Source organism: Canis lupus, chromosome 8 (assembly GCF_011100685.1).
Source record: "Canis lupus familiaris isolate Mischka breed German Shepherd chromosome 8, alternate assembly UU_Cfam_GSD_1.0, whole genome shotgun sequence".
Classification (NCBI taxonomy): Eukaryota; Metazoa; Chordata; class Mammalia; order Carnivora; family Canidae; genus Canis; species Canis lupus.
The window spans coordinates 74,127,749-74,152,030 of NC_049229.1; the positions used below are offsets into that span (position 1 = coordinate 74,127,749).

The 24,282-nt window shown below is 43.1% G+C and overlaps 3 gene segments (V, D, J or C); all 3 read right to left on the minus strand.

Moving 5' to 3' along the window:
* Nucleotides 1-4,414: 4,414 nt before the first annotated feature.
* Nucleotides 4,415-10,497, minus strand: LOC119876533. The segment is given in 3 exon segments: nt 4,415-4,525; nt 9,912-10,222; nt 10,326-10,497. Coding segments are annotated over 3 exon segments (468 nt in total).
* A 4,864-nt stretch (nt 10,498-15,361) lies between these two features.
* On the minus strand, nt 15,362-16,104 carry LOC119869017. The segment is given in 2 exon segments: nt 15,362-15,888; nt 15,990-16,104. Coding segments are annotated over 2 exon segments (366 nt in total).
* Nucleotides 16,105-19,625: 3,521 nt separating this feature from the next.
* On the minus strand, nt 19,626-20,401 carry LOC119876534. The segment is given in 2 exon segments: nt 19,626-20,137; nt 20,241-20,401. Coding segments are annotated over 2 exon segments (558 nt in total).
* Between the last annotated feature and the right edge of the window lie 3,881 nt (nt 20,402-24,282).

Below are 24,282 nucleotides of genomic sequence, written 5' to 3' on the forward strand. Positions count from 1 at the left end.
TCACTATTATTTATATTCCCCAAATGAATGAGAACATATAACGTTTGTCCTTCTCCGACTGACTTACTTCACTCAGCATAATACCCTCCAGTTCCATCCACATTGAAGCAAATGGTGGGTATTTGTCGTTTCTAATGGCTGAGTCATATTCCATTCTAACATAAACCACATCTTTATCCATTCATCTTTCGATGGACACTGAGGCTCCTTCCATAGTTTGGCTATTGTGGACATTGCTGCTATAAACATCAGGTGCAGGTGTCCCGGCATTTCATTGCATCTGTATCTTTGGGGTAAATCCCCAACAGTGCAATTGCTGGGTCGTAGGGCAGGTCTATTTTTGACTCTTTGATGAACCTCCACACAGTTTTCCAGAGTGGCTGCACCAGTTCACATTCCCACCAACAGTGTAAGAGGGTTCCCTTTTCTCCGCATCCTCTCCAACATTTGTTGTTTCCTGCCTTGTTAATTTGCCCCATTCTCACTGGTGTGAGGTGGTATCTCATTGTGGTCTGATTTGTATTTCCCTGACGGCAAGTGATGCAGCGCATTTTCTCATGTGCTGGTTGGCCATGTCGATGTCTTCCTCTGTGAGACTTCTCTTAATGGCTTTTGCCCATTTCATGATTGGATTGTTTATTTCTTTGGTGTTGAGTTTAAGAAGTTCTTTATAGTTCTTCCCTTTATCTGATACGTCATTTGCAAATATCTTCTCCCATTCTGTAGGTTGTCTTTGAGTTTTGTTGCCTGTATCATTTGCTGTGCTAAAGCTTCTTATTTTGATGAAGTCCTAATAGTTCATTTTTGCTCTTGTTTCTTTTGCCTTCATGAATGTATCTTGCAAGAAGTTACTGTGGCTGAGTTCAAAAAGGATTTTGCCTGTGTTCTCCTCTAGGATTCTGATGGAATATTGCCCCACATTTAGATCTTGCATCCATTTTGAGTTTATCTTTGTGTGGTCTAGTTTCATTCTTCCGCATGTAGATGTCCAATTTTCCCAGCACCATTTATTGAAGAGAGTGTCTTTCTTCCAATGGATAGTCTTTCCTCCTTTATCGAATATTAGTTGACCATAAAGTTCAGGGTCCATTTCTGGGTTCTCTGTTCTGTTCCATTGATCTATGTGTCTGTTTTTGTGCCAGTACCACACTGTCTTGATGACCACAGTTTGTAGTACAATCTGAAATCAGGCATTGTGATGCCCCCAGCAAAAAGCAAAAAAACAAAAAAACAAAACAAAAAAAAAAACAACAACAAAAAAAACCCACTCATGAGGGAGTATCTTCTGATTCTGTATACTTTAAGTCCGTTGACTTCCCCTGGAACTTGTCCATCTAGCTGGCCTTTTGAGGGAGGGGCCGGTTGTGCTGATTTTCAGGTGTTAGCACTTGAAGGAGCTCCTCTGCCCCCTGCCTGGTGCAGGGCTCAGTGAGTGTTGTTTACCCCATGAGGCCCCAGAAGGAACAACCGCAGTGGCAGCGGCCAGCTCTGGAGCCCTGGATTCAGCTCACGCAGTAACTATGGAGCTCTCTGCCTGCAGGGGCCTGGAGGCTCCAGAGGCAGGGCTGCTGATCTGTTCAGCTTGGGGCAGGAGCGTCCTTGCTGTCCTGGGCCCTCCTGGTCTCTTCCTGTCCCATGGGTAGGTCGGATCCTGGTCTGTCCCCCGGCGCCATGTGCTGCCGGGCCTGTGCTGTTTGATTCGTTCTCCCTGCCAGGCAGCCCCCTCCACGGAGCCACCAACTGAGCCCCTCTGAGCTGCTCCCGGGGCTGCGCAGCCCTCTCTGTGCAGAGCCGCTGCCCGAGCCCCTGTGAGCTGCTCCGGGGTCAATGCGTGCATGCGGTAGCCCTTTAGGGTGCTCGGTGCACTCTCCCCAGTGCGCAGTTGCTCTGTTAGTGTTCCCAGGAGCCTGACTGCATCCCCGCCCTCCTGGGGTCCTGCTCTAACTCCCTGCAAGTGCCTTTCTGCCCGGGAACATTGATGAAGTTCCTGCTTCTCTGGGACGGGGCTTTCCTGTCCTGGGGGCACTCGCCCCAGCCTTATCCCGGTTCCTCGCAGGGCCTCTCCCCCTTGGATGCCCTTTGTTTCTTTAATTCTTTTTTCCCCTCATCTTCCTACCTTTATAGTAGCGTGATGTCTTCTCCTGTAGCATTCCACCTGTTCTCTCTTTAAATCTCAGGCCGAATTCATAGATTTTCAGGATGATTGAAGGTTATCTAGGTTATATGGTGGGGACAGGTGACTTGGGGACCCAAATCTTCCGCCATCTTGCCCTTCCCAGCATATGTTCCTGATTAAAACTCTTTAAGTGGAGGATAGAGGGAATATTCTTCAATCTCATAAAAGACATCTATGACTTTCACAGTGAATCTCATTCTCAGTGGGGGAAAAACAGAGTTGTCCCTAATTTCACAAAGACAGCAGAGCTTCCCAATCTCAGCACTTGTGTCACTATAGGAGTAGAAATCCTACCATCAGCAATCGGACAACAAAATATATAAAATCCATTCAAAATGACAAAGAAGAAATGAAACTCTCCCTTTTTGCAGAGTACATGATATTTCTCTCTTAACTCCAAGACACACCACCTAAATTTTCTAGAAATGACATAGCAATGTAGAGACGTGGCAGAAGACAAAACCATGGCATAGAGGGCACCTGCATTCCTATACACTAACAGTGAGACTGACAGGAGAGAAATTCGGAATTGAACTCATTTACAATGGCACCAACCTTAAGATACCTAGGAATAACCCTAACCAATGAGGTAAAGGATCTGTCCTTTAAATCTAGAGAACACTTATGAAAGAAATCAAAGAAGACACAAAGAGATGGAGAAACATTCCATGCTTATGGATCAGAAAAATAAACTTTGGGAAAATGTCTATGCTTCCCAGGGCAATGTAGACACTGAATGCAAGTCCTATAAGAATACCACAATCATTCTTCCCAGTGATGAAACAAATAATCTTCAGATTTCTATAAAATCAGAAAAGAGCTCCAATAGCCAGAGTAAGGTTAAGAAAGAAAACCAAAATTGAGGCATCAGAATTCATGCTATCAAGCTGCACTACAAATCTGTGATCATTAAGACACTGCCGTCCTGGCACAAAAACAGACACATAGATCAATAGAACAACTTATAGAACCTGGAAATGGACCTCCGAATATATGGTCAAAATCTTCGACAAAATAGGAAAGAATATCCCCTGGGAAACTATAACAGTCTCAAAAACAATTGGTATGAAGAAAATTGAACAGCTCCTGCAGGAGAATTAAACTGGACCATTCTCTTATACCAAACAAAAATATAAAGTCAACATGATTAAAATGTGACCCTTCACCTCCCACTTGCCTCTCACCCAACTTCTGTCATGCATCGAATATAAGCCTGTTTGAAGCTAAGCATACAGGCAATCAGGATGTGGGACGCAGAGGCCATAAGTTCTACTCTCAGAAATATGTATGCCTTGGAGGCAGATATCAGCTCTCCACTCATTTATGACAGTTAGAACCTACCTCAATTCTAACTGAAGATATTACTTGGAAATCGATGTATTAAAACGCACATACACATGAAAAAAACAATAGAATAAAATTTGAGAAAAAAATCCATCTAAATCTCTGGAATGGGAGGAGGGCAGGGGGTGGGGGTGAATGGGTGATAGGCACTGAGGGAGGCATTGGGATGAGCACTGGGTGTTATTCTGTATGTTGGTAAATTGAACACCAATAAAAATAATTTTATTATAAAAAATAAAGAGGGGATGTCAAAAAATAAATAAAATGTAAACAAAAAAATAAATCTCTGTCAGGAGAAGAGAGGGAACAGCTTTTTGGCACATAGCCACAGCAATTTCTTGCAAAGCATATCTATAATGGCAAGGCAAACAAAAGCAAAGATGAATTTTGGGAGCTCCATCAAGATAAGAATCTTCTGGAGAGCAAAGGAAACTGTCAACAAAACTAAAACACAACATACAGAAGGGAAGATAATACTGGCAGATGACATATCGAACAAAGGTCTTGTATCCAACATCTATAAAGAACCTATCAAACTCAACACACAAGAACAGAGATTCCAGGCAAGAAATGGCAATAAAACATGAACAGAAATTTTTCCAAATAAAACCTACATATGGCCAAGAAGTCCATAAAAAATTGCTCCATATCACATGTTATCAGGGAAAAGCACATCCAAACCACAATCAGCTGCTGCTTTACACCACAGAGAATAGCATAAATTAATACGAAAGGAATCATCAAACGTTAGAGAGAATGTGGAGAAAGCGGAACCCTCTTGCACTGTTGGAGGGAATGTGAACTGGTGCAGCCACTCTGGAAAGCTGGGTGGAGGATCCCGAAAGAGTTAAAAATAGAGCTCCCCTCTGACCCTGCAATTATACTACTCGGGATTTATCCAAAAGATACAGATGTAGTGAAGCGGCAGGATACGTGCACCCCAATGTTTACAGCAGCAATGTCCACAAATACCCATAGGCAAACTATGCGAGAAGCCACGATGTCCTTTGACAGATGAATTGATAAACATGATATGGTTTATATATACAAAAAATATTTCTCAGTCATCAGAAATAGTCAATTTCTACCATTTCCAATGAAACTACAGGGGAATTATGCCAATGAAATAAGTCAATCGAAAAAAAGAGAAATAAGTCAATTGAAGAACAGTCATCATAATTTTACTCATACATGGAATATAATAAATAGTGAAAGGGATTATAAGGGAAGGAGGGTAACAGAGTGGGGATAAATTAGGGAGGAAGAAAAACCATGAGAGACTCGTATTTCTGGGACTTAGAGGAGTGCAGAAGGGGAGGTAGGTGGTGGGACATGGTACCTGGGTGATGGGCAATAAGGAGGGAACGTGAGCAGATGAGAACTTGGTGTTACATTATGTTGGCAAATTGAACTTAAATAAAATATTGAATAAACAAATGAAAAATAAATTATTAAAGAGAGAGAACATTATGAGCTATAACATGCCAACAAATTCAGCAATCTCAGAGAAATGGATACACTCCTATAAATGTGGAAACAACCAAATCTGAAACAGGAATGAATAGAGAAGCAAGACAGACCCAAAACTGGAAAGGAAAATCGAACATATTTAAAGGTCTTTTAACAATCAAAAGTCCAGGGACAGATGATTGTCCAAGGGAATGCAACAGGTATTTAAAAAGAATTAATACCCATCCTGATAATGTTACAAAAAAACAGAAATTAAGGGAAAATTCCACTCATTTTCTGAGGGTAGCGTTACCTTGACCTGAAATGGAGACAATGATCCAATTTAAAAAGAAAATTACAGATTAATTTTCCTGACGGACATGGATGCAATATTCTCATTAAGATCCTAACCAACAGAATCCAACAGTACTTTATTTTTTTTTTTTTTTTTTTTTTTTTTTTTCCAACAGTACTTTAAAGTAATAATTCTTCAAGACAAAAATGGGCTTAATTTCTGGTCTGCAAGGGTGATTCAGCATATGCAAAACTAAGAGTGGGATTTGAGTCATTGATAAATGAAAGGATAAGGACCATTTTATCCTCTCAGCTGATACCCAAAAAGCTTTTGGCAAAAGAGATAATACCTTCTTCATAAAAAAAAAAAACCCTCTTGGTATGTAGAGATAGTGGGACCTACTCAACATCATAAAATCCATTTACAGAGACATATGGAGAGTGTCATCTTCAACAAGGAAAAGTTGAGAGGTTTTCCCATAAGACCAGGAACGAGACAGGGATGCCCACCATCACCACTGTTCTTCACCATAGTGCTATACGTCCTAGCCTCAACAACCAGACAACAAAGAAAAGGAAATGTCATCCAACTCAGCAAAGAAAAAGTCAAAAGTTGACTCCTCACACCACAAGATACTTTAAGTTCAAATCCCAAAGATTCCTTTGAAAAAAATTGCTAGAACTGATACCAGAATTCAGCAAAATTAGAGAGTGTAAAATCAATACAAGGAAGTCAGTGGCTCTTCCGTAAAGTGCAAGTGAAGCAGAAAAAAGAAAATCAAGGACTGGATGCAATTTATAAGTGAACCAGAAATCATCAGATGATGAGGAAAAATCCTAACCGAAGAGGGATGGATCTATATTCTAAACACTGAATAACACTTATGAAAGACAGGAAGGAATAAAAACGTAGATAGAAAATATTTAAAATCCTTTGTATTTCCTTGGGGTTGGTAGTGATCTCTCCTTTCTCATTCATGATTTTATTAAATTGAGTCTTCTCTCTCTTCTTTTTAATAAGGCTGGCTAATCGTTTATCTATCTTATTAATTCTTCCAAAGAACCAACTCTTGGTTTTGTTGATCTGTTCCACAGTTCTTCTCGATTTCATTGAGTTCTGCTGGAATCTTCATTAACTCTCTTCTTCTGCTGCGTGTAGCATCTATTTGCTGTTTTTTTCTCTAGCTCCTTTATGTGTTAGCTTTTGTATTTGAGTTCTTTCCAGTTTTTGAATGGATGCTTGTATTGCGATGTATTTCCCCATCAGGACTACTTTTGCTGCATCCCAAAGATTTTGAACGTTTGTATCTTCATTCTCCTTAGTTTCCATGAATCTTTTTAATTCTTCCTAAATTTCCTGGTTGACCCTTTCATCTTTTAGCAGGATGGTCCTTAACCTCCACGAGTTTGAAGTCCTTCCAAACTTCTTGTTCTGATTTAGTTCTAATTTCAAGGCATTATGGTCTAAGAATATGCAGGGGATGATCCCAATCTTTTGGTATCGGTTCAGACCCGATTTGTGACCCAGTATGTGGTCTATCCTGGAGAAAGTTCCATCTGCACTTGAGAAGAATGTGTATTCAGTTGAGTTTGGATGTGAGGTTCTGTAGATATCTGTGAAATCCATCTGGTCCAGTGTATCATTTACAGCTCTCGTTTCTTTGGAGATGTTTCATTTAGAAGACCTATCGAGTATAGAAAGTGCTATATTGAAGTCACCAAGTATAAGTGTATTATCTAAGCATTTCTTCAATTTTGTTATTAATTGGTTGATATATTTGGCAGCTACCACATTCGGGGCATATATATTGATGATTAAGTCCTCTTGTTGGATAGATCCTTAAGTATGAGATAGTGTCCCTCTTCATCTCTCACTACAGTCTTTGGGGTAAATTTTAGTTTATCTGATATAAGGATGGCTACCCCTGCTTTCTTTTGAGGACCATTCGAATGGTAAATGGTTCTCCAACCTTTTATTTTCAGGCTGTAGGTGTCCTTCTGTCTAAAATGAGTCTCTTGTAGACAGCAAATAGATGGGTCCTGCTTTTATATCCAGTCTGAAACCCTACGCCTTTTGATGCAGTCATTAAGCCCGTTCATGTTCAGAGTTACTATTGAAAGATATGAGTTAGTGTCATCATGATATCTATTCAGTCCTTGTTTTTTTTTATTGTTCCACTCGACTTCTTCTTAAAGGGGAATTTTAAGAGTCCTCCTTAAAATTTCTTGCAGAGCTGGTTTGGAGGTCACAGATTCTTTCAGTTCCTGCCTCTCTTGGAAGGTCTTTATCTCTCCTTCCATTCTGAATGAGAGCCTTGCTGGATAAAGTATTCTTGGTTGCATGTTCTTCTCATTTAGGACCCTGAATTTATCCTGCCAGCCCTTTCTGGCCTGCCAGGTCTCTGTGGAGAGGTCTGCTGTTACCCTAATACTCCTCCCCATAAGAGTGAAGGATTTCTTATCTCTTGCTGCTTTAAGGATCTTCTCTTTATCTTTGGAATCTGCAAGCTTCACTATTAAATGTTGAGGTGTTGAACGGTTTTTATGATTTTAGGGGGGATCTCTCTATTTCCTGGATCTGAATGCCTGTTTCCCTTTCCAGATTAGGAAATTTTTCATCTATGATTTGTTCAAATACATATTCTGGACCTCTTTCGATGCCCTCGGGAACCCCAATTAAATGTAAGTTTTTCTTCCTCAGGCTGTCACTTATTTCCCTTATTCTGTCCTCATGATCTTTTAATTGTTTGTCTCTTTTTTCCTCAGTTTCCCTCTTTGCCATCAACTTGTCTTCTATGTCACTCCCTTGTTCTTCCACCTTGTTAACCCTCATCGTTTGGACTTCTAGTTTGGATTGCATCTCATTCAATTGATTTTTAATTTCTGCAGGATTAGGTCTAAATTCTTCAGTCATGAATTCTCTTCAGTCCTTTATGCTTTTTTTCTAGAGCCACCAGAAGCTTTATAATAGTGCTTCTGAATTGGCTTTCTGACATTGAATTATAATCCAAATTTTGTAACTCTGTGGAAGAGAGGACTGTTTCTGATTCTTCCTTTTGAGGTGAGGTTTCCTTCTAGTCATTTTGCTCAGTGCAGAGTGGCCAAAAACAAGTTGTATTGGGAAAAAGAGAAAAAGAGATGAGAGAAATAAGGAAAGAAAAGTCAAAACGAAAAAAGAAAAAAGAAGGAACAAGGAAAAAAAAGAAGAAAAGGTGAAAGAAAAAGAAAAAGGAAAAAAACGGGGTCGAGGAAGCAAACAGAAATAAAAAAAAAACACTGGGAGTATCTTCTGATTCTGTATACTGTAAGTCCCTTGACTTCCCCTGGAAGTTTCTAGTTCTGCTAGGTCAATAATTTGTTTTTCCCCTGCCTTGTTAATTCCCATGCCCAGTCCCTCTAGCTGGTCTTCGGGGGGGGGGGGGGGGCTGTTGTGCTCATTTTCAGGTGTTAGCACTTGGGGGAGCTGCTCTGCCCCCTGCCTGGTGTAGGGCTCTTTGAGTGAAGTTTATCCTGTTTATCTAGTGAGGCCACTGTGGGGCTCAGTGGGGGTTGTTTACCCTGTAAGGCCACAGGAGGAACAACCACAGTGGCAGCTGCCAGCTCTGGAGCCCTCATTCTGCTCCCGCAGTAAATACCTCAGCTCTCAGTCTGCAGGGATGTTGATGCTCCAGGGGCAGGGCCACTGATCTGCTCAGCTCAGGGCAGGAGTGTCCTTGTTGTCCAAGGCCCTCCTGGCCTATGCCTGTCCTGGGGGGAGGCCGGATCCTGGGCTGTGTCCCCAGTGCCCTCTACTCCCCGGACTGCACTGTTGGGTTTGTGCTCCCTGCCGGGCAGGCCCTCTCTGTGGAGCTGCCACCGAAGCCCCTCCGAACTGCTCCCAGGACCACGCAGCCCCCTTCGTGCAGAGTCTCCTACCGAGCCCCTCTGAGCTGCTCCTGGGTCCAGCCATGCGCACGTTGCAGCCCTTTAGGGAGCTCAGCCATGGGGTTTGGAGCGCTCTCCCTGGGGCGCAGGGGTCTGTTAGTGTCCCAGGGAGCCTGAGGGCATTCCTGCCCTCCTGGGGTTCTGCTCTAACTCCCTGCGAGCCCCTTTCTGTCCAGGAAGATTGGTGAAGCTCCTGCTTCTCTGGGACTGGGCTTTCCTGTCCTGGGGACACTTGCCTTGGCCTTATCCTGGCTCCTCATGGGGCCTGTCCCCCTTGGATGTCTTTTATTTCATTCTTCCCCATCTTCTTACCTTGATAGAAGCATGAACTCTTCTTGCTGTAGCATTCCAGATGTTCTCTCTTTAAATCTCAGGCCAAATTCGTAGATTCTCAGGATGATTTGAAGGTTATCTAGGTAATTTAGTGGGGACAGGTGAATTGGGGACCCTACGAATCCGCCATCTTGCCTGTCACCCCAAAAGAAATGTTTCTAGATCACAGACTGAATAGTAAGAACAGAATCCTGTGCCCAGAGAGGCTCCTAGGGGGAAACTGCTCCATGGAGAGGAATCCCTGACCCTGACAGGTAACCTGCCAGAACCTCCATCTACACCTGCTCCTGGGTCTTCAAGACAGAAGTGGTGAAGAGTGCACACCCCCTGGTGGTCCTGATCCCCTTCTACAGGGAGGTTTGTGTCTGGGATCACACTGAGGTCGCCTCACTGTGTCCCTCACACAGTAATATACGGCCGTGTCCTCGGCTCTCAGACTTTTCATCTGCAGATACAGCGTGTTCTTGGCGTTGTCTCTGGAGATGGTGAATCGGCCCTTCACAGCGTCTGCATAGTATGTGCTACTTCCACCACTGTTAATGTATGCAACCCACTGCAACCCTTTCCCTGGAGCCTGGCGGACCCAGCTCATCCAATAGCTACTGAAGGTGAAGCCAGAGGCCACACAGGAGAGTCTCAGGGACCCCCCAGGCTTCACGAGGTCTCCCCCAGACTCCACCAGCTGCACTTCACCCTGGACACCTGCAGACACAAGACATCCTGGTCAGGAAACTGTCTCACATCCTCTTTTTCTCTCAGCAACCTCCACTCCCATCCTCAAGGTCTCTTTTTCTCCATGAATTACCTTTTAAAATAGCGACAAGGAAAACCCAGCTGAGCACAGACTCCATAGTGGTTTGTCTGTGTTGTGTCGTGAGCACTGAATGGTGTTACCTGGGGATCCTGGGGCTGGGGCTCCTCTCCCAGCTGCAGGGTCAGGGCTGGGCTGGTTTAATCAGCCAAGAAAGGGCCCTATTTGCATGTACTTGAATACATCATCAGCGCCAGACCTCCAGTTGGTTCTTTACAAGTTATTAACAAGGATTGCTTTATATCTCTAGGCCACTGTCTAATGTCTTGTGACATTATGAAGTGTTCAAATCTATGAAAAAATTACCTTTTCATTTCCTTATGAGTTTTTAAAAATCTCTCATCAATGTAGGTACTTTTAGTGGATCGTATTTTGCCTCCTTCAGAATATGTAATCCTACATAGTATATTTTTAAAACTGGTGTCAATGTAATAAGGTTTTGTTAATTGCCTTTTAAATTCTCTATTGTTATCGATGCCTGGGGGGCTCTGCCTTCTGCTCTGGTAGTAATTCTGGAGTCCAAGATCCAGTCCCACATCAGCTCCCAGCATGAAACCTTCTTCTCTCTCTGCCTGTGTCTCTGCCTCTCTCTGTTTGTGTGTCTGATAAGTAATTAAATAAAATCATTAAAATATAAATTATGAGTTGTTACTGTGGAGACTTGAATTTTTTTTTGTCATTTACCTGTTGAAGGACATCATGGCTCCCATCACCCATTCACTCCCCCCATCCTCCCCTTCCAAGATCCCTAGTTTGTTTCCCAGAATTAGGAGTTTTCCATGTTCTGTCTCCCTTTCTGATATTTACTACCCATTTCTTCTCCCATTCCCTCTATTCCCTTGCACTATTATTTATATTCCCAAATGAGTGAGACTATATAATGTTTGTCTTTTTCTGATTGACTTATTTCAGTCAGGATAATACCGTCCAGTTCCATCCATGTTGAAGCAAATATAGGGTATTTGTCGTTTCTAAGGGCTGAGTAATATTCCATTGTATACAGGTGCACAACAAAGGATACAGTCAGCAAAACTAAAAGACAATCTACAGAATGGGAGAAGATATTTGCAAATGACATATCAGATAAAGGGCTAGTTTCCAAGATCTATAAAGACCTTATTAAACTCAATAGCAAAGAAACAAACAATCCAATCATGAAATGGGCAAAAGACATGAACAGAAATCTCACAGAGGAAGACATAGACATGGCCAAAATGAACATGAGAAAATGCTCTGCATCACTTGCCATCAGGGAAATACAAACCAAAACCACAATGAGATACCACCTCATACCAGTGAGGATGGGGAAAATTAACAAGGCAGGAAACCACAAATGTTGGAGAGGATGTGGAGAAAAGGGAACCCTCTTACACTGTTGGTGGGAATGTGAAATGATGCAGCCACTCTGGAAAACTGTATGGAGGTTCCCCAAAGAGTTAAAAATAGATCTGCCCTAGGACCCAGCAATTGCACTGTTGGGGATTTACCCCAAAGATACAGATGCAATGAAATGCCAGGACACCTGCACCCCGATGTTTCTAGCTGCAATGTCCACAATAGCCAAACTGTGGAAGGGGTCTCGGTGTCCATCGACAGATGAATGGATAAAGAAGATGTGGTATATGTATACAAAGGAATATTACTCAGCCATTAGAGACAACAAATACCCACCATTTGCTTCAACGTGGATGGAACTGGAGGGTATTATGCTGAGTGAAGTAAGTCAATCGGAGAAGGACAAACATTATATGTTCTCATTCATTTAGGGAATATAAATAATAGTGAAAGGGAATATAAGGGAAGGGAGAAGAAATGTGTGGGAAATATCAGAAATGGAGACAGAACATAAAGACTCCTAACTCTGGGAATCAAACTAGGGGTGGTGGAAGGAGAGGGGTGCGAGGGGTGTGGTTGAATGTGTGATGGGAACTGAGGGGGGCACTAGACGGGATGAGCACTGGGTGTTATTCTGTATGTTGGAAAATCGAACACCAATAAAAAATAAATTTATTATTTAAAAAAAAAGAAAAGAAAAGAAAAAGATTTTCCTGGGTTTCTGGTTCATTGTTCATTCCTACTTGCAGGGTTCGTGCCCAGGTGTCCTGCATGCTCCCTAGAATGTTCTGATCAGTGCTTCTTTAATACCTGTGTCCCCGTGATGAGTGTATAGGGCATCACATTGTGGTTGACGTGAAATTCCCTGATATATCCTGGTGGGGATTATCCTCTCCTGTGCTTACTTCATATGTCTGTACCCTCTTGTATAACATGTCCACACAAGGCTCTGCCTCTTTCATAGATGATTTTTTTCTATTGAGTTTTGAGGATTCTTACGATAATTTGTGCAAGTTTTCCTTGGTCTGTATCTTGTATTTCATTACTTTGATAAATATATGGTTTTAAAATGTAGTTGATTTTCATAAAGTGTATTCTTAAAATTGGTGTTATGCATGTTGACTTTTTACCTATAACATTCCAATTTTATAATTAATAAGTTGCCTTAAGAGTTTCTACATTGACAATATATTGAAAAGTCTTGTTTTTTTTTTTTTTCCTGGTCTCCTCAGTGTTGACCTGTTCCCTAATTGGTCTCTAGTAACTCAGGGTTTATATGTTATATGAATATAGACTCTTGCAATTGATTTTCATAGTGTTGTTTTCATAAACTGTAGCAATTCTGTTCTCATGCTCAAATGCGAACTTGTGATTTCATGGCAGATGCTCTGTTGTATCTCATCAGGCTGATTATTCATCACGTTGAATAGATATGCTTCTGGTGTGAAACATAATCATTTATTTTTCCAGTTGCTGGAATTTCTATACATCCTCCTGCTCTTCAGAGACAGGTTGTGGTACTTAGCATCCTCCCACCAGACGATGGAATTGACTCCAGTGCATTCCCCTAAAGGGTAATGGACCCATGTGTCACCCACACTGACATGTGCAGTAAGAACCCAGAGAAGGAGCAGGCGAGTGTAAGGGTCTGCCTGGGTTTTCCCAGCCCAGATCCCGACTCCTGCAGGGGGACCTGGGACAGATCTCCTGTGAAGAAAGACATCACAGGATGGGGACAGGACATGCCTTCCCTAGGGATCCTCCAACATGAGCACTCAGAGGAAATGATGGTCAGCAGCAGTGGTGAAGAGCACAGGGTGTCCAGGCGGGGACGCAAAAGTCACTCCCTAAACCCAGTGCTTGGCTTCTCAACCAAGTGAAGAATTTGGGGATGTTTCCATCCTCTTAAATATCCTGACTCACATGTCGTGGGATTCAGGGCTCTGCCACATGGAGACTGAGTCTGCATGGGGGAACACTGAGCACCTAGATCTGGGACCTTGTGTCCTAGTTATTGAATCATCCTGATCACCCATGAAATCACTCAAAGGTCTGACAGATCAAAAACTGCAAGTCCACATGTAGAAAATCGACCAAATTTTGGATGTAAGAGTCATGGATGTTGGCATGTGGAGATATAGCTGTGGTGATTAGAAAAGAAGTGAGGCTGATCCAGAATATTCTGTAGAGTATTATGAGCTGCAGATATAAAAATCTGAAGTTTTAGGTATCTGCTTCCATGGGGATGTGCCTGGGCTAATGCTGCTCAGGTGGTAAAACAGGGAGGAATCCCAAGAACTCCAGGGTTGCAGGAAGAATGTGTGGCACCATGGTGATGCACAGCTACTAAATACAGGGGCATGGACGGTGGCTGAGGACAGTGAGTCCAGGTGTGGGTTTCCTGCTCTGTTTTGTCATAACCTGACTGTTCTCTTGTGACAAGGTTGGAAAGGACAAAAAGGAGGAGAGACCCTGTTTTAGTGTGTCTGGGTGATGTCACCACCATTCCCAGTCTGGGTGGATTCAACAACACACTCATTCTAACGGTTCTGGAGTCTGGGAAGTAAGGTCCAGGTGCAGGGAAATGTAGTGTCTGGGGAGCACCCAGGTCCTAGCCTGTACTTTCCTGTCACTTCACATGGGCTGGGGGCTGGGATCTTCCCCAGTCCGGGTGTATAAGGGCCCTGATCCCACCGTGAGGCTGCACCTCCTGACCTAAGTGCTCTCCTAAGGCGCCACTTCCCCCTCCCATCACATGGACGTTAGGTTCCAACGTGGGGATGGTAGAGGTCACACACAGTGAGTTGATATCACACCTAAAGGATCCATGAGTTATTTCCTGAAGGTGGAAGGTCCTCCTCCACTTATGTTCCCTCATTTTTCATAATAGTTTCTCATCACATTGTATCTTTGGGTGTCATCTGCTAACTCCTCTGATCACCAGTCCTCCCTCCTCTCCTCCTGCCCCCCATGGGAAATCCCACAGGAACCATTGAATTTCCTCCTTTGGTGCAGGGGGGACACTGACTCCACACAAACACCTCCTGGAGCAGGACCTCTTCCTCACCACTGACTCACAACACACCACCTGAGACAGTGTCCTTCCCAAATCCAAGCATTTATAGCTTGCAAGGGGCCTGCCTGACTCTTAACACACAGGATGATGGAGGTGATAAAGGTTTGCACTCTCTTGCCTGTGTGTGTGTAGGGGGGGCTCTTCAGACTACACATCCCCACAACATACTTCTTGGCCACCCTGTCTTTCCCATGTTGACGCTGATATTGAATCTGTCAGTGTGGTTCAAGACTGAAGTCACACCTGCAATCGATCCTCTCGCCTTTTCATTTTTGAGCCCTTTGTAGGGTCATAAGCAGCATGTTCTCTCTGCTGCTTTTAAAAACCATGCACACTGTGCTGGTTGGATCTCTCATGTTAGATGTATAGACCTGGGACTCTATCAAGGAGAAGTTGTGATTCATGGAGGTCCATGTAATATCCTGGTACTTAGGGACAGAAGTAAAAAAGTTAAAGCAAATCTGTCCTTGTGCATATAAGTATAGTAGTTGGCTAAACCAACAAAGTTTTCAAATCAGAAAATGATTAAAGAATAAGCAAAGCAAAGACACAGCCATTTCTGGACATTACTCTATTTCTCTTTCTATGACAACAAAGTTTGTAAGTTAGAGACTGAATATGTAAGTACAGAATCCTTTGCCCAGAGAGATTCCCTGGGGGAAACTGCTCCTTGGAGAGGAAGGCCCAGACCCTGACAGGAAACGTGCCCATACCTCCCTCTGCACCTGCTCCTGGGCCTTCAAGACTGAAGTGGTGAGGAGTGCTCACCCCCTGATGGTCCTGATCCACTTTTACAGGGATGTTTGTGTCTGGGCTGTCACTGAGGTCACCTCATTGTGTCCTTCGCACAGTAATACACTGCCGTGTCCTCAGCTCTCAGGCTGTTCATCTGCAGATAGAGCGTGTTCTTGGCATTGTCTCTGGAGATGGTGAATCGGCCCTTCACAGCGTCTGCAGAGCTTGTGCTATTTCCATCACTGCTAAAGTATGCGACCCACTGCAGCCTCTTCCCTCGAACCTGGTGGACCCAGCTCATGTCGTAGCTATTGAAGGTGAATCCAGAGGCCACACAGGAGAGTCTCAGGGATCCCCCAGGTTTCACCAGGTCTCCCCCAGACTCCACCAGCTGCACTTCACCCTGGATACCTGAAGACACAAGACATACTGGTCAAGAAACTCCCACATCCCCTGTTTCTCTCACTCACCTCCACTCACATACTCAAGTTCTCTGGTTCTCCATGAATTACCTTTTAAAATAGTGACAAGGAAAACCCAGCAGAGCACAGACTCCATGGTGAGTTGTCTCTGTTCTCTCCTGATCCCTGAAGGGGGTCACCTGGGGATCCTGAGGCTGGGGCTCCTCTCCCAGGTGCAGGATCAGGGCTGTGCTGGTTTAATCAGTGGAAGGAGGGTCCTATTTGCATGTCTTATGACTATATAACCAGCTCCAGACTTACATTCGAGTCTAGAAGTCAACACAATTTTTGCACCACAATTCTCTAGCAATTTGTGTAGATGGCACTATGACTATATGAAGTTCTAATGTGTTAGCAGAGTTATATCTGCATTTCTGGGTGTAGTTTCAAAAGACATTCATCAATTTAGCTCATTTTTCGTAGAGTATTTTATCTCAGAAAGCTCCATCCTTTGTAAATTCTAATCCTAAATATGTATTTTGATACTAGTGTAAAGAGGATTATTTTGTTAATTTTGTATAGGTAATTAGATGTTAGTTTGTAGAAAGATATCTTTATTTTATTTTGTTGCTGATTTTATATACTGTTTTTTTTTCTGAGCTCACAAGTTATTTCTTCCATTTTTTATGTGAGGTTTTCACTCATTGAATATATTAAGACACCGTCTTAGCAAGCAAACTATTTTGTTTCAGATTAGAATTTTTTCATTTCTTTTATGTAGTTCTCTTTTTTGTTTATATATTTTTTATTGGAGTTCGATATGCCAGCATATAGCATAACACCCAATGCTCATCATGTCAAGTGCCCCCTTCAGTGCCTGTCATCCAGTCACCCAAACACCCTCCCCACCTCCACTTCCACTAAACCTTGTTCATTTCCCAGAGTTTGGTGTCTCTCATACTTTGTCACCCGCACTGATATTTTCACTCATTTTCTCTCTTTTCCCCTTTATTCCCTTTCACTATTTTTATATTCCCCAAATGAATAAGACCATATAATGTTTATCCTTCTCCAATTGACTTACTTCACTCAGCATAATACCCTCCCATTCCATCCATGTCGAAGCAAATCGTGGGTATTCTTCAGTCCTGATGGATGAGTAATATTCCATTGTATATTGAGAATACATCATCATTATCGGTATATCTTTTAATGGACACTGAGTCTCCTTTCACAGTTTGGCTATTGTGGACATTGCTGCTATAAACATCAGGGTGCAGGTGTCCCGGTGATTCACTGCATCTGTATCTTTGGGGTAAATCCCCAGCAGTGCAATTGCTGGGTCATATGGCAGATCTATTTTTAACTCTTTGAGGAACCTCCACACAGTTTTCCAGAGTGGCTGCAACATTTCACATTCCCATCAATACTGCAAGAGTGTTCCCCTTTCTCCATATCCTCTCCAAAATTTGTTGTTAATTTGAATGCCATTTATTTACTTTTTTGTCTGATATCTGAGGCTAGGAATTCTAGTACTAGTGGAAAGTAGTGTTGAGAGCAGCCATCCCTGTCATGTTCCTGATCTTAGGGGACTGGCTCCCAGTGTTTCCCCATTGAGAATGAAATTTGCTGTGGGCTTTTTGTAGATGGCTTTTAACATACTGAATAATATTTCCTCTATCCCTACACTCTAAAGAGCTTTGATAAGGAAAGGATGCTGTATTTGTCTAATTCTTTCCCCGCATCTACTGGGAGGATGGTATAGTCCTTGTTTTTTCTCTTGTTGGTAGGATCTATCACATTGATTGCTTTATGTGTGTTGAACCAGACTTGCATCCCTGGGAAAAATCTCAGATGGTCCTGGTGAATAATCATCTTAATATACTCATGGAACTTATTGGCTAGTACCTTGTTGAGAATATTTGTCTCCTCTTCCAAATTTCTTCTTGATTTTTTAAATTTTTTTAAATTTTTATTTTATAAATTTAATTTTTACTGGTGTTCAATTTGCCAACATATAAAATAACACCCAGTGCTCATCCCATCAAGTGCCCACCTCAGAGCCTGTTACCCAGTCACCCTCACCATCTACCCACATCCCCTTCCACCACCCCTACTTCATTTCCCAGAGTTAGGAGTCTTTCATATTCTGTCTCCCATTTGGATATTTCCCACTCATTTTTTCTCCCTTCCACTTTATTCCCTTTCACTATTTTTTATATTCCCCAACTGAATGAGAACATATAATGTTTGTCCTTCTCTGATGACTTATTTCACTCAGCATAATACCCTCCAGTTGCATCCATGTCGAAGAAAATGGTGGGTATTTGTCATTTCTAAGGGCTGAGTAATATTCCATTGTATACATAAACCACATCTTCTTTATCCATGCATCTGTCGATGGACACTAAGGCTCCTTCCACAGTCTGGCTATGGTGGACATTGCTGCAAGAAACATTGGGGTGCAGGTGTCCCGGCATTTCACTGCATCTGTATCTTTGGGGTAAATCCCCAGCAGTGCAATTACTGGGTCATAGGGCAGGTCTATTTTTAACTCTTTGAGGAAACTCCACACAGTTTTCCAGAGTGGCTGTACCAGTTCACATTCCCAGCAACAGTGCACGAGAGTTCCCCTTTCTCTACATCCACTCTGACAATTGGTGTTTCCTGTCTTGTTAATTTTCCACATTCTCACTGGTGTGAGGTGGTATTTCATCGTGGTTTTGATTTGTATTTCCCTGATGGCAAGTGATGCAGAGCATTTCCTTATGTGCGTGTTGGCCATGAGAAACTGCTAGTGACCTTGGGGAGAGGACAATTTCGACCTGAGACTCTGGGTTATCCTTGAACTGTTTCTATAATCACTTTATACTGTGTGAGGCTTGGAAGAAACATTCATCTAACTTCCCTCTAATTCGGACTTTTTCATACTTAGAACAAACAATTCTCTCTATTGTTCTACCGGTTTTCATACTTGTTTAGTGGAATGATTCCTTACACCATATTTTGAATGTACCTGCTAGATCCTGGACATCCATTCCCCCCTATTCTCCTGCACCATAAATATGGGTCATCGAACCAGAACCCATAGGTTGTCCCACCTTTGGTGCATGGGGGACACTGACTCCACACAATCTCCTCCTGGAGCAGAACCCCATCCCCACCACTGACCGACAACACACACCCTGAGTCAGTGTCCTTCCTTATTCCATCCAAACATTTATGACTTGCTATGAGGCCTTCCCTGCTCTAAACAGACTCGGTAAATATGATAATGATTTATAGTCTCGTGTGTGTGTCTGTGTGCGTGCATGTGTGTGTGCATTTGTGTGCATGCATATGTGCATGACCTCTGGATTCCACATCCTAGCAACACCCTTGGGGAGTTTCCACTGCTTTTCCACATTATCACTAGCATGAATGCTAGTAGTTTGGTTCCTTATAGTGATGCCTCCAAAAGTTCCCATTCTTGCTTTCTACTCCTGATCCGTCTATAGTTTCCTGTCCATCATATGGTTCATGCTGCTTCTACCAACCTTGCACGCTGAGCAGGGAAGTTCTCTAATGAACAGTGTATAAAGGTGGAACTCCTAAAAGACAAGTTGAGGTGCACTGAGATATGAGTCATTAAATGATGTGTAAGGACAGTAGAGAGAAGTGTAAGGAGATTTGTCTTTAGCACATGTAAACAATACTGTGTATAAAAACAAACATTAAAAATTAGAAAGTTTATAAGGAGACACTGAATCATGGGTCTAGAGAGACACCGTAGGGAACCTGCTTTATGAGGAGGAAGCCCCAGACCATGACAGGAAACCTGCCCAGAACTTTCATCACCTGTTCCTGGGCCTTCAAGGGGGAAGTGGTGAGAAGTGTGCACCCCCTGGTGGTCCTGATCCACTTCTCCAGGGAGGTTTTGTGTCTGGGCTCACACTGATGTTCCCTCACTGTGTCACCCGCACAGTAATACATGGCCGTGTCCTCGGCTCTCAGGCTGTTCATCTGAAGATACAGCGTGTTCTTGGCGTTGTCCCTGGAGATGGTGAACCGGCCCTTCACAGCATCTGCATAGTATGTGCTACTTCCACCACTGCTAATGTATGCGACCCACTGCAGCCCCTTCCCTGGAGCCTGGCGGACCCAGTTCATGTCATAGCTACTGAAGGTGAATCCAGAGGCCACACAGGAGAGTCTCAGGGATCCCCCAGGCTTCACCAGGTCTCCCCCAGACTCCACCAGCTGCACCTCACTCTGGACACCTGCAGATACAAGACATCCTGGTCAGGATGCTGTCCCACGTCCTCTGTTTCTGTCACTCACCTCCACTCTCATATTCAAGGTCTCTTGTTCTTCATGAATTACCTTTTAAAATAGCGACAAGGAAAACCCAGCAGAGCACAGACTCCATGGTGAGTTGTTTGTGTTCAGTCCTGATCCCTCAATGAGGTCACCTGAGGATCCTGGGGTTGGGGCTCCTCTCCCAGCTATAGGGTCAGGGCTGGGCTGGTTTAATCAGCGGAGGGAGGGTCCTATTTGCATGTCTTATGAGTATATATTGAGCTTCTGACCACAACTCGATTTTAACAAGTTAATAGCAAGGATTGCATTACCTTTGCAGATCACTTTTTGCAGATGTCACTGTGGAAATATGATGTTCTCATCTGGGAGCATAGTAATCTTTTCATTTCTGTTTTCTTTAAAAAAAAGCCTTTCGTCAAAATACATCATTTTTAATATGGTATCTTATCTTCTATTGAAATTTAATCCTAAATATTTTTTGATGTTAGCAAAAGTCATATTTTATGAATTTTATATAGGATTTTATATAGATAATTTTTCTTAGTCTTTGGAATCATAGCTTTATTTGTTTATTTTATATCCTGAACATTCCCTGACATCATTAATTCCTAGAGTTTGTGGAATTTGTAGACATTGCCACTTTAGCAGATCATGTCATATGGAAACAATTTTTCTTCCCTCTCCGAATTAATTTTTTAATTGCCTAATTTCCCTCAGTATGTCTTCAACCTGTTGCATTAGAAATATTTCTCTTCTGTTTTTCTGGTTTCTTTTTATCATCTAATAAATCAGTAGATATAAGACATATGTAAGGAGAGATTCATTTCATTTTCCACGTGCATGAGCTATGTAAAATACGACACCCAGACAATGATTGCTGAGGCAGCCCTTCTGTCTCCTAGACAATACAACATTGCATTTGTAGATATTGAAGACCAGGATTTGTGTTTGGATCACTTAATGAGTGAAGAACGACAAGGGTTGTTTGCAGAGCCTTCTGGGTCCTACATTCCCTACTCTGATTCTGAGGATCATTTTTTCCCTCCTGATACAGAGAAGGGGTCGTTCCCACCAGAGTTTTTTTTCTTGCAGTCAGGGAACTCACTTTCCATGACTGGATTTCACTTCCTGAAACAGTTGCTCTACCAGGGAGTTCACGTGTAAACTCTGGATAGGATGGGAGAGCTGAGAGATACTGTCAACACCAGATCATGCCACCAGGATGGTGTAGAAACACTCAGAAGAATGAGTGCATATAAACATATAGATAAAGAATAAACAGTTATTGGAGGTGTTTGTGGATTTCTAGTAATGAGCTCACCATTGGAAACCCCCCTCAGCTATGGAGGGAGAGTGACAGACACAGATAGGTATTAGTTTGGGGACATGGGGGACCAATATCGTTCCCAGTGGAGAGGCACACACCTCCCAACAGTCAGTATAACACAACTCTGGAAGATGGTACCACTCAAATCCCTCAGGGTCATCAGAGACATAACTTGTGGAAATGCCAGAGCATCATTACTTGGATCCATGTGTCACTAGGGTCGTACCATTTTATGGATACTGTAACATTGTACAAGAACTGGGTGGATTTAAACAACAGACACTCAGGACACCTGGGTGGCTCAGTGGTTGAGCATCTGCCTTCAGCTCAGGTCTTTCTTAAGTCTCAAGTTCGAGTCCCACATTGAGCTTCCTGTATGGACCCTGCCTCTCTCTGCCCCGTCTCTGTGACTGTCTCTGTATGTCTCATGAATAAATAAATAAACTCTTCAAAAAAAAAGAAAAATGGACACCTCAGTTGTTCTGAATAGAATAAATAACAGAAGGATGAAGAGTTCCATCATTCTTCTTGCCTGGAGGCTTGATTTGAAACATCCATGTCCTCCTGCCTTGGAGACAGTTACACATGCACGTCTCCCAATTCTCTAATGAGAGATTACTTCAGAGTCAGACAAGAATTACTCCACTGGCTTCCCTGGATCCCCACCTCATGAATGTAGATCAAGGACCTATCAGCCTATTAAGTCATGTGAGCCAATGGGCTATGGGTCCAGTACCTCAAGAGAACCCTGAAAAATGCATGCTATGACCTCTTGTGGGGTAAAGTAATTTCAGATAGATGCCATCCTATAAAGTCCTGAAAAGCAAATTGCTATGAATTAAGCATCTCCTGTGTGTTTGGGACCAGATCTGGTTGAGGATAGTGAGCAGCTATGAGATCCTGGGGAAACCTCATGATCCAAGAAGGAAGAGACATTTGGGGCTTGGACTCACTTGGGGGAAGATAGTTTCTGCTCTTTCTGGGAGAAATTCTAAACCTTGCAGACAGGCAAGTGCAGATGTGATCTGACGGTGATGTTATCACGTATGTAAGACAGGCAGATAATGATTTTGACTAAGGGATATTCTAATAAAATGAGTAAAATACATGAATTGAAATTTAAATATAAATTCATGTAGTTGTTGATATAGAGTCAACTGTTCATAATCAGAGGATGGAGAAATCAAGGTGAAGAACCAGGATGGTTAGATGGATCCCATAAGCACATGTCCAGATGCCCCCTTATCCTCGTACTTCCCATGTGGAATTAGGGACTGGAAGGTGGTGGGAGCTCATCTTGGAGCTAGTAATCATGGAAGTGCCTGCGTAGTGGGGCTCCGTGTCTCCTGTTGTGTGAGAAGGGGACAATAACCCTACCCTTTCCACCTAAGTTGAGACTGTTCCTCCCAAGAACCATATGTGCCCCAGGTGAGTAAATGATCCTTTTGGCTTGACCATAGGTGTTATTATGATTGTAAATGTTGCTCTAGTTTCCATGGTACCTGGCTCTCAGGACAGCAGGGACCTCAGTTCAGAAGGTTGAGTCCATGTCGTCATGAATCCACAGAAATGATTTAAGAAAATGTAAGAAATGAAGAAAATTGGTAAGTCCTAGGTGAGGAGGACCAAAAGGCAAATACATGAGGGCTGGGCACCATCTATTTCCCAGCTGAGGCCGTGCACTTGTGACTTGACTTTTTATGAAACTGGGAAAGGGGAAGGTGAGTCCTAGCTCCTGGGGATTTCCTGGGAACAGGGTCTGCAGTGACCTTTGGGACTTCATTCAATAAGGGATGAATGGGATCTCACTCAATAAGCCCTGGCTCCTCTTGCTCCCATGTGGAGAATGTCTTCAAAGGGCTAGCCAGGGTCCCGGACACAGTCAGGAGGGAGGGTTGTGTTGCAGATAGAACAACTTTCTGCCCCAAAGTCTGCTTACATATTCATCAAACATCCACCTAGGTCCTGGGCCTCCAATGTGTTATGGAACCTCTGTGCTCCACCCTCTTCTTCATCTTCTCATGATTAAAGTCCTGGATGTGCAAGTTTGGGAAAAGGAGATAAATGCACAAATCATGCTGATTTTGGACAAAGCTGGGCCACTCCTCATGTTAAGTTCATTTGGGCCTGCCACACTGGCTGAGTTATGATGGGTGGACTTAACTTCCTGACACAACTGCACTCTCAGCTGCATTAATGTGTAAACTATGGGATAGGATGGCAGAGCTGTTAGATATTGTCATAACCAGGTCCTGTTACCTGGATGGTGCAGGGACCTTTTACAAAAGGGATTGCATATGAAGTAAAAAGTCAAATGCTAAATGTAGCTGAGGCACACGACTCACAGTAGTCAGTATGACGCAACTCCATAAGGAGATGATGGCACTCAAATCCCTCAGGGTCATCACATTCATCACTCTTGGAAACACCAAAGCATTGGTGTTTGGGTTCATGTGTCACTAATGTGTCACTAATGTTCCTGTGCCCCCTGCTGGAACAACTTACATGGACGGAGTGGATTAAACAACAGACACTCATTCCCACAGTTCTTGAGTCTGGGGATCTGAGGTCCAGCTGCAGGAAGATATGATGCCTGGAGAATGCCCATGTCCTAGGCTTCCATTCCCTGTCACCTCATATGGGGCAAGAGTCAGGGAGCTTTCCCAGTCCTGGTGTATAAGGGACCTGATTCCTCAATGGGACTAAGCCTCATGACCTAAGTGCTCCCTGAAGACCCCACCTCCTCCTCCCATCACATGGACTTTAGGTTTCACCACA